The following is a 15,361-nucleotide window of genomic DNA, read 5'->3' on the forward strand; positions in this document are numbered from 1 at the left end:
TATTTGTTCTTTGTTTGGTCTGAGGCCAGGTTCCACACTAGTGAAATCAATCAGCTGATTTTACAGTTGCCAATATTCTACAGTGTGAAATAATTCAATCATTTAAAATTCAGGTCCTGCTACTCTAGCATGTATTAAATGTGGAAATGATAGCAGTAAGGACTCTCTTCTAGAGTTTACACAGATATGTTCTGCTGCAGTGGGTTACTCTCCCTCTTGACGTGTAGATGTATGGCAGAGAATAAAGCATTGAGAAGGATCAATAGCCCCTACAAAAAGGCCCTTTTTGATGACAAATTTCTGGGAGCATCAGCTTTCAGAGCCATCTTGTTGAAATGCACATCTGGCCCCAATATACTACAGTTACAGTTTTATGGTAGTTAGTTAGTTTGTAAATTTTTATTTACTCTGTGCAGTAAGCAGTAGTTTACTTTCAAGTTACATCCCTGTGAAATAGCTCAGGGGGAATTTGTTTTACTTTTGGAAGATTGGGTTGTGTTTTCTTCTCATATAACCACTTGTTGTCCTCAGCCAAAATGTGCTTGAAACTTTTTTTTGGTTTTGACTTCTCTGCTTCTTCACTTTAAATCTTCCCTGTGTTTCATTACTCCTGATCATCAGTCTCTGCCACTTTATAAGGTCCTTAGGAAATTCATATCCAAGCAGCCACTTTGTAGCTTACTGAGAAGACAGTCTGTCTGCTGGAAGTACTGTACAATAGGAAACACTTAATGATTGGAGAAGAAGATTCTTCAGAGATCGTACTTTTGCATTAAAACAGAATTTAAGTCAGTTTGGGGCCAAGAAAATTGTCCAGTAAAGTGTGCAGAAAGCTTACATTCCAGCAGATGATCACAAGATGCTTCAATGAATTGTGAGCTCTGTTGTGAGCGACATGCATTTTTTGCTACTTGAGAGAGTTGTGTGAAATACATTAGGAAACATGCAGATACCTACAGTATCTTCCCTTTTCTGTGTGCCTTTAAGGTCTGTGGTAAGGTGCAAAGGGGCCTGTTTCAAGAGAGAAAGAAGCTGCTTCTTCAGCAGCCAAGTAGTTGGTTATTCTCCCAGAAAATGGAGCTTAGGAATCACTTTATGTATTGGTCTTTTAGGTTGTTTTGCAGAAGGCAGCATCCATCTGCATGTTTTAGAAAGCCCTTTGAGTTATGATCCTGCTTTCAAAAGAAATGGTAACTCCAAAGTTAGATTAAAAAATCTGGCGTGCAGCATTGGGTCATCTGAAGGCAACGACCTTGTTTAACTTTTAGTGTTTTGCTTAGCATGTGGGATTTCCTAATTTTTTTCACTTACCCTTCTTGTGTACCTTTGAGGTTATCATGAATGAGGTTTTGGAGGAAGCTAAATGTGTCTGAGCTGTCTGCACTGTGTGTGGTGAAACACAACTTAGAGCAGAGTTGGTGGCACCCCACTTGGTGGCTGTCTCACTTAAATCCCTACCTAGATTCTGTGGAGAGGGTAGTTTGGCCAACAGGTGTGGTATTTAATATCCATAAGAAAAACTGCAGACAAACTGTGATGATAGTTGTTACCAACATAGGAACAGTCCTCCTTTCCAAGACAAAAGTTCCTGTGCTTGCTATCCAGCCTGTATCCACAACTGAAATGTTACAGAGACCCTGTGCAGGACCTTTTGTATGTTGAGTCCCTGTAACACCCTGCTTGTTGTCTCTCCAATTCTAGTGTGCCCTCTGGATTTGAAGGGATAAAGGAACAGGAGATCTGCAACAGGATAATGACAAAAATGCTGGAAAATTACAATACTTTGTTTGAATTAGAAGGCTTGAAGAAGGATGAAGAAAAGCCTGTATGTGAAGAGCTAGCAAGAATAATTTTGGTAAAAGTGAGTATCTCTAATATTTCATTTTCTTACAGCAAATCAATAATTCAGGCTCATTTCAGGCTTCAATTCAGAAATCCTTTAGATAAGTGGAAGGCAGACTCTTGTGTAATAATGTTCTGTGTTATTGATTGGTATGCAGTTTACACATTGATTCTGCTGGTAGGCTAATTTTCATTACTAGTCTGGAAGCTCATTCTATTAAACATCTTATTCTTTGTTGGCTGCACACTTATTTATCCAGGAAATATATTCACTAAATTTTAAATGTTTTTGAATGAGGAGGCAGAATAATTTTAAGAAGTGTTCAGGGTTTCTGACATGGTTTATCATTTATGGTGTACTTCAGTGATGATGAACTTTGGTACTCTAGGACAGTGTGAGGTCCCTAGCCTTTGCCACTGTGAAATCTGCCTGTCTCAAACATGTACCTGAGTTTAAAAGTTACATATTCTGACTCAGAACAGCCATTACTGAGTGCGCTTGAAGAGAAGCATTAAATAAGAGTTACTCTTTGAAGAAAGTACATTGGAGCTCTTAAAGAAAAGGGATACAGTTAAAGTATTACCCCTTTGGTGGGAAGAGGGCTTGTGTGTAACATCAAAGGATTCTAAAATTCAGAAGCTGACAAGTAGGGCAGCCAAAAGTGCCTTGTTCTGGCTTGTGCTGTCTCTACCACAGGAAGCAACCTCAAGTCTGTGCAGAATACGGTCATGAGGTTGGTTTGCAGTTGCCTCATTTCTTTTTGTGTGTTAACTGTGCAGGTAATTTCTCTCTTACAGGGTGTGAATTCTTGAGTTTGGGAGGGTTGAACTACATGCCTATCCTTGGTAGGGTTCTACCCACTGATAAAATCACTTTAACCTTCACTGTCTGGAATAGAAGTTGACAGAAAATAGTTATAAAAATACTGTCTTTGACCTTGACAGAACAGGAAGTTTGGTGTGAGCCCAGGTTCTGCCATTCAGATGAAATCAGCTGATAACATCTCTGCCTTTGTTGTGTATCACAGGAGGGTCTGCTGAATCTGTATAAGTTGGGCTCAGCTGCTGGTTTTCTTACGTGATGAATCAGTGAGGAAGTATTTAGCTGTATTTAGTTGTCTTTTAGCTGTTACTAACACTTAGCTGAAATGCTCCTGTGGAAGGAGGTAGAATCACTGATAGCCTTCCAGTGTCACAGTCATTTCTGGGTAGTGGAAATGATCTGCCTGGCCGATGGCAATGATGTTTAGCCGCTGATGGTCACTTCAGCAACATATTTCTAAAAAAAAGAGCCCAGAAGAAAAGCTTCAGATATGTCTCCTTCTCTTTCAAGCCTCAGCCAGTTCCAAAAGTCTTTCACTTAGTTCTTTCTTGGTTCTTAGTCTTTCACTAAGTTCTAAGGACTTGTAGTAATTGGCATTGCGCAAAGGTGGAGATCTGGGAAATTTCCCACAGCTGTTGAGAGATACAAACTATCAGCTTATACGATGACAACCAGAATTACTCCAACAAAATATGCTAAAAGTGTAATTACTCAAGTGAGGTGGGAAGTGTTGCCCACTGAGGCTTTGCCTCAGGAGACAGATGATTGCTTGAGAGGAATGAGCCATGGCTGAATACAAGGGCTCACATTGTGTTTGCATCTTTGGACCTTGTTGATATTTTCCAAATTCTGCTGGCAGCCAGCTGCAAAAATTTGACCTTGTTTGTTGTTCGTCTAATTTGGGTGGGAAGTTATTAGCTTAATCAAGGCACATACTCAAACACAAGAAGTACAATCATCTAACTTAATGTAGCAAAGGTACTAAGAAAGTTTTTCTTTAAATTTGTCAGGTGGTTCTATGGCTCTATGAAAGGACACTTTATACTATTCTCAGAGGTTACGTTTTTTGTGTCCTAGCAGATATCCCCAATCCTAGCCAATCTGTATAACAGAGATGGTACACTTGAAGAGCAAATCAAGTGATAATAATGAGATTCAGTAGAGAAAAGTGACTGCCAGATTGCTAATGCATGAACCATTACATACAGCAGAAGCTGGTCTGTGTAATAAAAGAACAAATGCCTCAGAGAATTACTTGGCATGACCTGTGTCACAGTGTCCAGAAAACAGCAAGCTATTTGTAGGCAAAGTTGCTGCTTCTGGAAAACCCATTGATACATCTACAGGTAGGGGGATAGAAATTTTCCAAGTAATCCTATTGAAAGCAGTGAAAAATGTAGGATGCTCAGGACAATGCTCTCATAAACTGAGGCCCTGTTGATTCTAAGGGTGTTGCATTCAAGCATGAACAGTGGTGGGATGGGGGAGTGGATGGCAAGGAAAGTGAAGAAATGAGGACTTGCCCTTTACCAAACTCAGCTGCATTTATTTAAGTGGCTTTTTTAGCTTCTGTTTTGGGAACAGCAGGAGGGTGAGGAGAGATTTAGATGACCTCATTCACTTCCTTTTGGGGTGTTCCATCATCCCTTCCCCCAAATCCCTCAATACATTGCCAGCATTTCACCCTGAGTCACTACACTGCTACCTTTCCCATGATTGTCTTCACTCTCACTCCTTCCTCACTTTTCCATGTTTACATTTTTCTCTGAATTCCCACAGCCCTGTCCCACTATTCTTGCTGTACTCAAACTTGACAGCCCTTCATTCCCATTCCAGAGGAAAGGCTGGAAGTCTGTAGTGAAGTGCAGAAGCTCCAGCACTCTTGATACATGACCTTCCATCATCTCCAGTCACTCTGCATGCACACTGTGGCCCCTCCACAGCCCTTATTTCGTTGCCATCCTTCCTTTGACATTCTTGAATGTGGAGATAACTTTTTCTGTAGGTTAGTACAGTGGCTTGTGGTAATGTGACCTGTCTTATGTGTTCTTCTCAGTGTATAGTTCGGGGGTAGGATTTATTGAGACCTTTTCCTAGACACCCATTAATTCCTCTCTCGGTTGGAATGCTGGCATTAGTAAGCATTCCCAAAATGGGGGTGGAGGTACTTGAAAAAAGTCAGTTTTTACACTGTCTTAAGAGTTTGACCTCATGATGAGTGAAGCCATTAATGCTGATCCAGATGGTTCTTGATTAAGAGCTTGGAAAGAGCATCTATAAGCATGAAAATTCATATACAGGCAGAAGAACGCCACGCATTTGCAGAAGGACTAACTTGAATCAAAATTTGAAATTCAATGACAATGGTTTGAAAAAATAAGGAAAGACATCAAAAAGTACATCAAACAATGCCCTTCTCTCATTGCTCTGGGATGCCTTTCTAGCTTAGTGTATTACAAAATTAGCCCTGCTTTTTCTTATCTCTTTTTCATGGCTTCAGACTCTTACTTTGGTGCTGAAATCTCAGCGGGAAAAAGAGGAACATACTAGTTAATGTCTGAAGATGTTGTGAGAATCTTACTTTTCCTTGCAGTCTTGGGCTGTTGTTGAGGTTGCTTAGGTGCCTGTTGTGTGACATTATCCACTCATAATAATCTTTTTTGAAGTCAACATCAACCCTCAATCATTAATTAAACTGAAAACCAGGGGAGTAGTGGCTCATGCTATCCCACCCCAAAACGGGAGTGTCATGTCTTGGTCATATTTACCATCTTCCCAAACTTGGCTGACTCTGACACTTCATGGTCTGGATATCTTAAGATTTTCCACACTTTGGTCATAAAATCAGTGGAATAAAAGCAGGAAATACTGCTCTTTTAAAATGAAAACAAGAATATGTGGATCATTAGACAAAGTCATGGAAGCATCAAGCTACTCTTGGAGCAGTGTATTGGAAAGGAAAAACAGCTCCGGCGGAGCAAGTTGCATCTTGTTTACTATATTTGTCATAGCTAGGGGAAATCCACAATGCTACAGGCTTCCAGAAGGAACAAGAGCATTTCAATCAGGTACAGACTGTGGCAGCTTAAAGAAAATATGTTTTAAAGAGGCTGAAAGTTAATTAGTGTTAGAGATGGGAAAAAGAGATGTGATTCTGTAGGGCTGCTGATAGTTGAACTGCCATTCTTGTTGTGTGTGTGCACTGAGGAGGCACAGGTACACCTTTATCCCAGTTACAGTTCTTCTTTCAGAGGTTGCTCAGTCATTGGGAAAGACTAGTTGTGCTGGGTAAAAAGGATTTCTTAGCTTGCTTTCTCAGTGGATCATAATTCAGAAAATAAGGCAGCTGGAAGTCTCTGCAAGTTTCATTCCAGTCCCTGCTTTGTTCCTAGGGCTGTAAAGCCTCCTCTTGCTCATTGCTCAGGCATATTGCAGTATTATAATTAGAAATGATGGGAAATGTTTCTTTGGAAACATCTACATTTTTTTAGAAGTGCAATTTTAATGAAAAAGAAAATTCATCTTAGAATAGTTTCAATTTCAATGGGAAATTGAACTGTCAGGTTCATGATGGAAGGAATTCGTTCCACCTAATAGAATGATATCCAGATGATCATCCAGTTTGGTGGCCAGCAGGTGGAAGTATAACATGTACTTTCTTCAGAAATATGTCTGTATTTGGAAACACCTTATAATAAAAGAATTATGGGAGTTGATTTATTTTTTTTAAATTCTGAATTAAGTTGGCGTTTGTTGGAATTTATAGGTCTCATTTGCAGCCAGCTATTACTGCAATCCTTAATCCAGGCTTCACTTCAATTTCCTAACTCCGTGAGGGGTCAGTAGGAGTCCCAGTCTGTTGATCAATAGGCTCTGCTAGTTAGAGAGAAATGGGTGAAGTGGGTTGAGTGTTCTCATTAGGTGTTTGCTCCATGGTCACGTTGTCAGGATCATAAATACCTGGTTTTTATTAGGCACTGTTGTGTGTAAGCAGGTAATTTTCTGTCAGTGCATCTGCACTATTGTTCATTTTCACATTGTAAGTGTCAGGGTTTTTTAAGAAAACATTGTTATATTTTGCTTTGGAACAGAATTCCTACTGTGAATCCATATGATCCTGATAGATTTTTGTGTTACTAAACTGAGTGATAACTCATGTAATGAATGATCAGTCAGTCCTGAGTTGCAGTACTGCCAATTTTATAATCTTCTGGAAGAAATAGGTTTACAAAACCTACAGTAACAACAGAAATAATAATTTTGAACAAGGACCTTTAATATACAAAGGTCTTGAATTGCTGTTTGAACTGTAGCTGCATATAGTCTTATGTTGTACAGCTAGCCAGTGGTGTATTGCTACAGCTGGAATAAATTAGGACCTTGGAATAACAGTCATTAGGCTTCTCTAACAATCAAAGATAGGCAGTGAAGATTTTTATTTAGTTCAAGTTGCAAGGGAAATTTGGGCCGGCAAACTATTAAGAGACTCACTCTTGAGAGATTTCTAGAATTATTCCTTCCACTGGCTTCAGGTGAAACATGTCACCTTTAATAGCGTGGTTTATAGCTCAATATTGTCTTCAAATAAAACATACAATCTGTTACCTAGTCATTGTATTTTCACCTTTTCCCTCCAATGCCTTCTTGACAGAGCACTTCTAGTTTCAAGAACCATTCAGCTCAGAGCACATAAATATTTGCACTGGCACACAGGCACTGACATTATGAGGATGTAATGCTGTTCCTGGCTTGAGCACATGTTTGAGACAGAAATGCAAAAGGCTTTCCTCATTCCTCCCCTGCTGGGTGGTAGAATACATACCCTGTTCACCTGATGCAGAAGAAAAAGTACACTTGGAAAATTCATATAACATTAAAATAATATTAACATAATATGAAAATTGAATTGAAAGTCGATCTTACAAAGTCAAGGAAAACTATAAATGCACAATTTTATCATTGTAAGTATATTGTAGGTGCATTCTGATGCCCTCTGAACAGGCAGCTTTCAATCCCTGAAGAGCTGCAGAAATTGGTCTCTCGCTGATTTTTTGCAAAAACAAATAGTTTCAAAAGAACTCTTACTTTAGATGCAATTACCTTTCTGCATTTTTATCCTGTTTGTTTCCAGTCTGCTAGCCAGAGCTGCCACTTCAGTGGGGAGGATGAGCTGGCAGAGTAGTTCTTTGCATTTTAAATGGCAGCACAGGTGCACACACAGTGTTGTGCAAGCCTGCTCTCAGATTTCTGACATGCAGGCAACCTGCTGCTGCAGGTGTGGCTGCAACTCTTGGTGCTTGCTGTGTGCAAGGTGTGCAGTGCCCATCCCAGCCAGGCAAGACCCCTAAGTGCATTTTTTATTTTGTCAAGGAGAGTGCTCCAGCTAACTTAGCTTAAAGTGGAATGCTTGCTCCTTCCCATTGAACACTCTGAGCAGATCATTTAGCCTGAGAGAAGATTCGAGCCTTTCATCTCTGAGGAGAGGTAGGAAAGGTGAGATAGTCACAGAGTTCTCCATCTTGGCTTGACTGGTCCCTCTGCTGTCAGTTGTAAATGTCCACCTCCACTGAAAGCCACAGTGTTTCAGCCGATTTCCCCCCATGAGCAAAAGTAGATCTTCACTTATAAATGCTTTTTTCCCTTCTTCAGCTATAGCATGAGGTTCTAATCTCTTTGCAAGATCTGGGAGAAACTTCTGAGAACTCACCAACTCCATGACTGAGTGGGCTCCCTCTAATAAGTCCCTCTCCCTGTCACCTCAGGGTTACACACTCAGCACGAACAAGAGCAGCCCCTCATTTACGTCAGGAAAGAAGGCATCCGTTTCTAATCCATGTTACACTGCCCTGGATAAGCCTGCAGGGTCGAGATACTTTCCTTTATTCTTCTTTCATGTCCGGGACCATTTTAGCATCGTGTTAATGATCGGCTTTCAGTACTGGATTAATTCTTTCCCATCAGGAGACAGCGGGAACGGATCTTTGGAAATCCTTTCCGAAGATCTGAACGAACAATTCCATTTTGTGCTGTGTCCCCTTATTTGGGCAAGTCATGCCAGTTTGCTCCTGCATGGACTAGGGAGCCCCCAAGAGTAGGAGTGGGATCACATGGGAGATGTGAAGAAGGGTGGGAAAGTGCATGAGGAGAAGGAGCACCTGTGGAAGTCTGTCTCCATTTTTTTGTTTAGTATTTCTTCAGCTAGGATTCACTTTGCAGTTGTCCACCAGTGAGCAGATGGGCATGTTTATAGTAAGGGTGTATAGTGATTCAGCCAGAATGACATTTTAAGATGTGAGCTGACAGGAAATGAGCAATATGAGATTTGTAGGGGAAAGTTTATAAGCCTCCAGACCCTTCACCTATAGGAAATTCAGTCTGGAGTGAGGAGGATGGTTATGTTTAGGCTGGGATTCAGAAAGGCAGGTAAAAAAAACCCTGAACAATTCCTTGTGCAATTCTGAAATAGCTTTCCAGTGCTTCTAGCTCTGCTGGTTTTGACAACTCTGTGTATGTATTATTAAACCAGAATGTTTCTGCTCTTGAAATTCACTGAAGCATTTACAGGATTATAAATCTGTCACTTGTGGTGTTACTAAATGCAGTCCTAAATATTTACACAAATATTTACACAAATATGCTAATGCTAAACTCTATAAAGCAATACATTATTATGCTGATACTTATTTTGCTAGAATTTCACTACCAATTTTTTCATTTTAACACATTATAAGAAGAAATTTGCCAAGATTTAGGACATATAAAGGAAAGACGTGCATAACTAATGTCTCTTTCTCTCCTGCTGTCCATACTTCTAGTATACTGTAAATTGTTTTAGTATAGCTGACAAATTTTGCAGTTGACGTGCTTAGGAATTTTGCTTTTGCTCTCTGAGTTTTTTCTTGAAACAAACACTCATTGATAACTATCACTGTCCCATGATAATTCCACATAGCTAAAATGCAGGGAAAATAACATCCATATGTGCATGTGTGTCCTGGTCTGTACTTGCACTTGTTTTATTTGAAATGTTTTTCATCCATTGTCTGATGATTTGGGTTTATTTGTGGGTTTTTTGGTTGTTGTTTTTTTGTTTTGTTGTGGGGGTTTTGGTTATTTGTTTTTTTCAAGGGGTATGACATTGTAATTTAGCACTTGGGAGCAGTCCATCTCAGTCAGGACATCATCATCTTTCAAAAGGGAGGCATCAAAGTCAGCACCAAGAAACAGGGTACGGTAAAATAAGCATGTGAGCTTCATGTAGCCAGCTGTTTCTGAGCATCTTTGCTGCACCCATGGGGGAAAAAGGAGATTAGCAAAAAGGTGAAAATTTTTCAACTAAGACAAATCTCTCAGTTCCTCCTGTTTCGATTCCTTAATGTTTATTCTGCTTTTCCTTAATTAGTCATTCAGTTAATCAGGTTATGCAAAATGATCGTCATTATCCCCTCTGTATGAATCAGCAGTCAGTGTTGTCTTTGTGACAAGGACACATTGCAGGCAGTTGGAACTGATCCAAAGTAAAGAAGTGTGAGAGATTTTTCTGCTTGTGGCATTTAATTCTTGCTGGCCTCTGCCGTTATCTGGAATACTCTCAAGGTGTTAGCTTCAGAAGAAGTCAGCACTAAATTAATTATTTTTCCTATATTAAGAGCAGTGAAATGCTCGCTGGCTTCTGTATAAGTTCTATGGGTTTTTGAAAATCCCTCCTGTGAGCACTGTGGTGATCACAGTTTATCCAGAAGTTGATTCATACACCCTGCTGTGCCTTGTAATATTTCTAGTGCCCCAAAGCTTGTGTCCTTAAGCTGGGCTCAGGGCAGTCTGAGAGCAACAGGAGCATGTGATGCATGGGACACAAGGTGCCAGATGCTCCTAATGTGTGGATATGTATGCTCTTGAAAATCTGATATATCCAGCAGATCCCAGCAGCATTCGACCTTAATTGCCAGCAGTGAACATCTCAGTTTCACTGTTAAGAAAGGGGTCTGTTCTTTGTGTGCTGAGAATCTTACACAAGTAACTAGAACAATATCGAGACACTTAGGACTCCCTAATTTACTGCAGATCAGATACTTCTTCTGAAAGTAACGTTGCTGAATTCCTTGTGTGAAAAACTTTTTTCCTTGTGAGTATTTTGATTTTTAGATCTGAAAATACAATTTAGCTTTTTCAAGACTGAGTTTAAGCATCTGTAATGAGAGATGCAGATCTGGAGAGCCTGTATTTTTCCCATATCTAGGTCATAGCTTTCTTTTAGATTCCATTTATGAATAATATTACAGGAAAATAGATAAATCAAATTCCAGTTTTCAAAATTGAAAGGTAGAATAAAATATTCCGTGGAACTGCTCTGAGCTCTGTTGTTACTGAACACATCTGTGCGCATATACACAGAGTTAGGTAAACCCAGCAAGAGAGAAGTCCTCTTGTGCCGCTTTGTAAATGTTTAATTTGGTTTTTTTGATCTTAAGTTCTGCTACAGGCTTCTTATTTGTATCTCAGATGGGTGTGGTCACTGACACCTTAACCCCCTGCAAGCTTATATATGATGATGTGCTGGTTTAGGCTTGAGTAGAGTTAATTTTCTTCATAGCAGCTGGTGTGGGGCTGTGTTTTGGATTTGTGCTGGAAACAGTGTTGATAACACAGGGATGTTTTAATTGCAGATTGTGGACATGGGCATGGAAGATGAGTATTTTCCCTTAGTGAAGTCTTTGTAACCTTTTACAAATTCTGGAATTATGTTTGATCCTGGCACTACCAGTTTAACTTCCTGTAGCATTCTGTTATGAGTCCTTCTGCATGGCTGGAGATACATTTTACTCTTTCTCCTGGAAACTACCACAAGATTCCACAGATGGAGTTGGTGGCATTGAGTTGCATCACGGGATTGTTACTATGTTTGTCATTTCCTTTTCCCTATTGTAGTCCTCTCCAAAAATAATGGATTTCCACATTTCTGTCTTGCTTACGTATCAGCTCATGACCTTTGTATGTGTTTTACGGCAGTGAGTGCAGTGGGTTAAGGTTGTACTGATGTGAAACAGAGTAGCATTTAGCTGTTTATTGAGAGATACGGTCTCAGGTAAAAGGTCATATATATAAATAGTCTTGGAAGAACAAAAGGAAATGAAAGTTGAACTGAATAGGGTATTAGTTCTATATTGAAAAGCAGTGATGCAGTTTTTTTGCAGTGAGATTCTCCTTTTTATCACTTCTATCTGAAACGGCTATGCTGAATTCCAGTTATTAAAGTATAGGGTAAACATTGGCAAGGCAGAACAGCAGACAGGAGGAAACTGACCCAGTATTTATATGCTAATAGCAACCAAGGCAAAAAACTCATATATAAATACTAGATGTTTCAACGTGTGTTACCTGGTTTGTTTAGTATTATTTACTGACATTGTTCCCCCTTTAACAATGATGTTTTCATCAGTTTCTGAGTACAAAATGGAAGGGATGCCTAACATTGTGAAGAGATTTTTATTTTTTTTTTTCAGTTACTGTTCACATTAAATAATTTTCTGTATTTTTCCTGAAGGTATCTGTGCCACTGAACAATGGCTCTGTGAACTGATAACTGAATAAAAATCAGTTATTCCATCCAGTTAACAGTCATGAAAATACCTGTGACCATGTGAATTAAAAAATGCCTTTGAAGATCTCCGTACCATTGGCCACACAGTTTTCATCTTAGAAATACAGATTATTTGGTGCCTTGCATGTCTTTTGTAGCCTTAATCAGCCATGAGCTATTTTGCATGGTCACAGAGGGGAAGAGATTCCATATTGTCTTCATCTTAGGAGTAAGGAGAGCAGTCTGTAACTCTGACAGCACTGCTGCATGACACACCTGCCCTGCTGTGCAGCAGGGAACTTAATACGGGGTGGGGGGGGCATGTATTTGCCATCCCAACATCAAATAAGGGGAGATCCAGGAACTCTTAAATTCACTGTTTCTTTTGCACTGCTCCATGCACAACACTGTTGTGGCCTCGGGAAAATCTGCAGGTGTGACCCTGGTGACACCTGCCTGAGGCAAAGGCTGCACTGCAGTGTTAGGTGGAGGGAAATAGAATATTCCCTCCTCTGTGCTGTACAGCTGCTGACCCAGTAAAGAGTCAGCTGTTGCAGTCTGTCCCGATGCAATCAGCTAATGCATCATTCCTGCAGTCATTTGCAGCATGGAATTCACTGAATAATCCTCTTAATGGCTGCTCATCATACATGAGAGTGGCTGTGCTGGCTCACACTGGGGATCCATCCAGCCCAGTGTCCTGCTTCCAGCACTGCCCATAAGCAGATGTCAAGGGAGGAGAAGGACAAGGCAGCAAGGTGTTTCCTCCCTTTTTGCTACCGATTTGTGACTATTCTCGGAAGTTTTCCTGCTTTTGATATGGTTTGTGTATTTAGTGATGTCCAGAGTAATTGTCCTGGGTCTCTCTTGCACGTGTGTAATCTTTTCGCTTCCAACATATCATCTGGAAAAGTGTGCCACAAATTGCTTCCCCTCACGTGAAGAACTGACTCCTTTTGTTTGTTATAAACATGGCTTTCACTGGTGTCATTTGAAGGTCAGCTGATTTTTTTTCTCCCTTTTTTTTTTTTTTCTTTGAACTGAAGGACATAGTGAACAGTCGAACAGAACATCTCCACATCTCCACCACCCATGACCCCTACAAGCTACCATGGTGGTTGGGGGATTTCTGCTTGATGAAAAATTATCACTGGTATTTGCAGCCCTAATCATTGCGTTGACAACAACTGTTTTTTCTGTCAAAGCCCTTGCACAGAGTCAGTGAGCAATCCCATGTAATAGCTTTTCTCTTTTGGGGCACAAGGCCAAACACTTTGATGAAGTAAATTGGATGACATTTTGGTGAAGTCAGAGTGGCACATTCTTTATTGCAGAAGGGACTCTGACTCCATGTTTCTGTAAAAAAAACTGGTCTGTGCTTTAATTAAGAAAAAGTTTCACATTGATTAAAGTTCAAGTTTATTTTGATTAAGGTGGTCTTCTATGTATTAACAGCTGAAAAATAGATCTGGTGCTTTCCAGAAGCATTTAAAACTTGAACTGAGAATCCCAAGGCCAGTTTCCTCTGATTACGCAGCTTGTGAGACCAGAAACAGAGTAATTAATGAATCAAGTAGGAAAGAGAGGATGAGCACAGCATTAATAATGAGATTGTTCCAAAGATAACTTGGAATATCATGTTATCAACAAATAAGTTTATCGTTGTTATTAAAATGCAGCACAATGTATAGCCATTGTTGTTAGTAGCTATTTTGTTTCCTAATTCCTTCCTTAAGCAGTCATAATCAGATGCATTTAAAGTCTTGTGTTACAGTGTGGTAGCATGCTACAAATACAAAGGACGTTAAATTGACTGCACTGTTCAGTATGTCCATAACTACAGTTGACTGAAGCTAAAACATAACAAATTTTATGCTCATTCAACATCTTGGTGTGAAAAGGGTTAAAAGTGATGGTCGTATTCTGTTGTTTTGAGCTTTGCATCCAAATCTGGTAACAGTGTAAGATACAAGTATGCTGTATGAATCCCTCTTACTTAATAATGGCAATGGATAAGGGAACTAGTACAGTTTATTATTATAATGTAAGGTTAGGAGGACCTGCAGGTCTCTAAATTTGCCACATTTGCAGATGTAGGAGATGACTAAAAGCTTTGCTTTATGCTGACAGACTTCTGACTGCACTATTTGCCAATAAATATTGCCTGTCAAAGTTAGGAAATAAAATGTTCTCTGGCTTTCTGTGTGATTTTCTCAATTCTTGTGTGAAAATCATTAAAGAAACTTAAAGATCAAAACCTGGGATTTGACAGTGTCCTGTACAGATGCTGATTCCTTACTTTGGCCCAAGTACTCTTCATAGTAGAAAAGTTCCCTTAGTAACTGTGGGGGGACTTGATACCATCATGAGCAGGTACTCTAGTTTGGGCAGGTGTTGGGAAGTATGAGATGGAGAGGTGGTTGCTGGCAGCTGTTGACAGTAAGCAGGGCTTGGGTAACTTTCCAGGTGTAGACAGTTAATGCTGATTGTTGAATACACCCAGTTGAACAAAACAAAGTTTGTTTTGTATCCAGTGTGCTGCACTGGAGATTTTTTCCTTCATGTGAGAATGGAAAGTATGCAATTGTTAATAAGCCATACTTCTTAGAGCATTCTCTGGTGATTTGTAATGTTCTAGAAGAGTGATGCTCAGGTAGGACTTCTCCATGCTAGTCATTTTGTGGCTCTAAGTTCATTTATCCCAGTTGTACAGGAGCCACATAATTGGTCTTAAGGGCAATCAGGCCTTAAAGCACAACAGATTTCATCCCTTTGTTTCAAGAATTTCACAAGCAATGCTAAAAATGAATAAACAGAAATCTCAATGAATTCTCAAGCTTCAGTAATTCAAAGATGCGCTGAAATGCATATAGGTAGTTATGTAATAATGTTATTTTTTTAATGCAAGTATGAAGGTTGATGTAATTGCTTACGTCCTTACCAGAAACGCAGATAGACAAGTGCTCTTTAAGTCATTGCGAGTGTGACCTGACTAAATTTCGTCAGTTTTACTACTCTGTGTGGAATGCAAGTGCCTGACTTTAAATACTTGCATTTGAAAATTACAATTTAGGTTTATTGAATCCCAATACCAAAGAGTGTTCTGAGAGCAAGAG

The 15,361-nt window shown here is 39.7% G+C and overlaps 1 protein-coding gene across 5 annotated transcripts in view; it reads left to right on the forward strand.

Moving 5' to 3' along the window:
• FAM13A (family with sequence similarity 13 member A) overlaps positions 1-15,361 on the forward strand; it is a 131,661-nt gene that overhangs the window by 23,810 nt on the left and 92,490 nt on the right. For all 5 annotated transcript variants that reach the window (XM_032109717.1, XM_032109718.1, XM_032109719.1 and 2 more), the window contains exon 5: positions 1,702-1,861. In XM_032109717.1, the coding sequence (XP_031965608.1) occupies positions 1,702-1,861 (160 nt within the window). The remainder of the gene's footprint in view (positions 1-1,701; positions 1,862-15,361) is intronic.

The sequence above is a fragment of the Corvus moneduloides genome, chromosome 5 (genome assembly GCF_009650955.1).
Source record: "Corvus moneduloides isolate bCorMon1 chromosome 5, bCorMon1.pri, whole genome shotgun sequence".
NCBI lineage: Eukaryota > Metazoa > Chordata > Aves > Passeriformes > Corvidae > Corvus > Corvus moneduloides.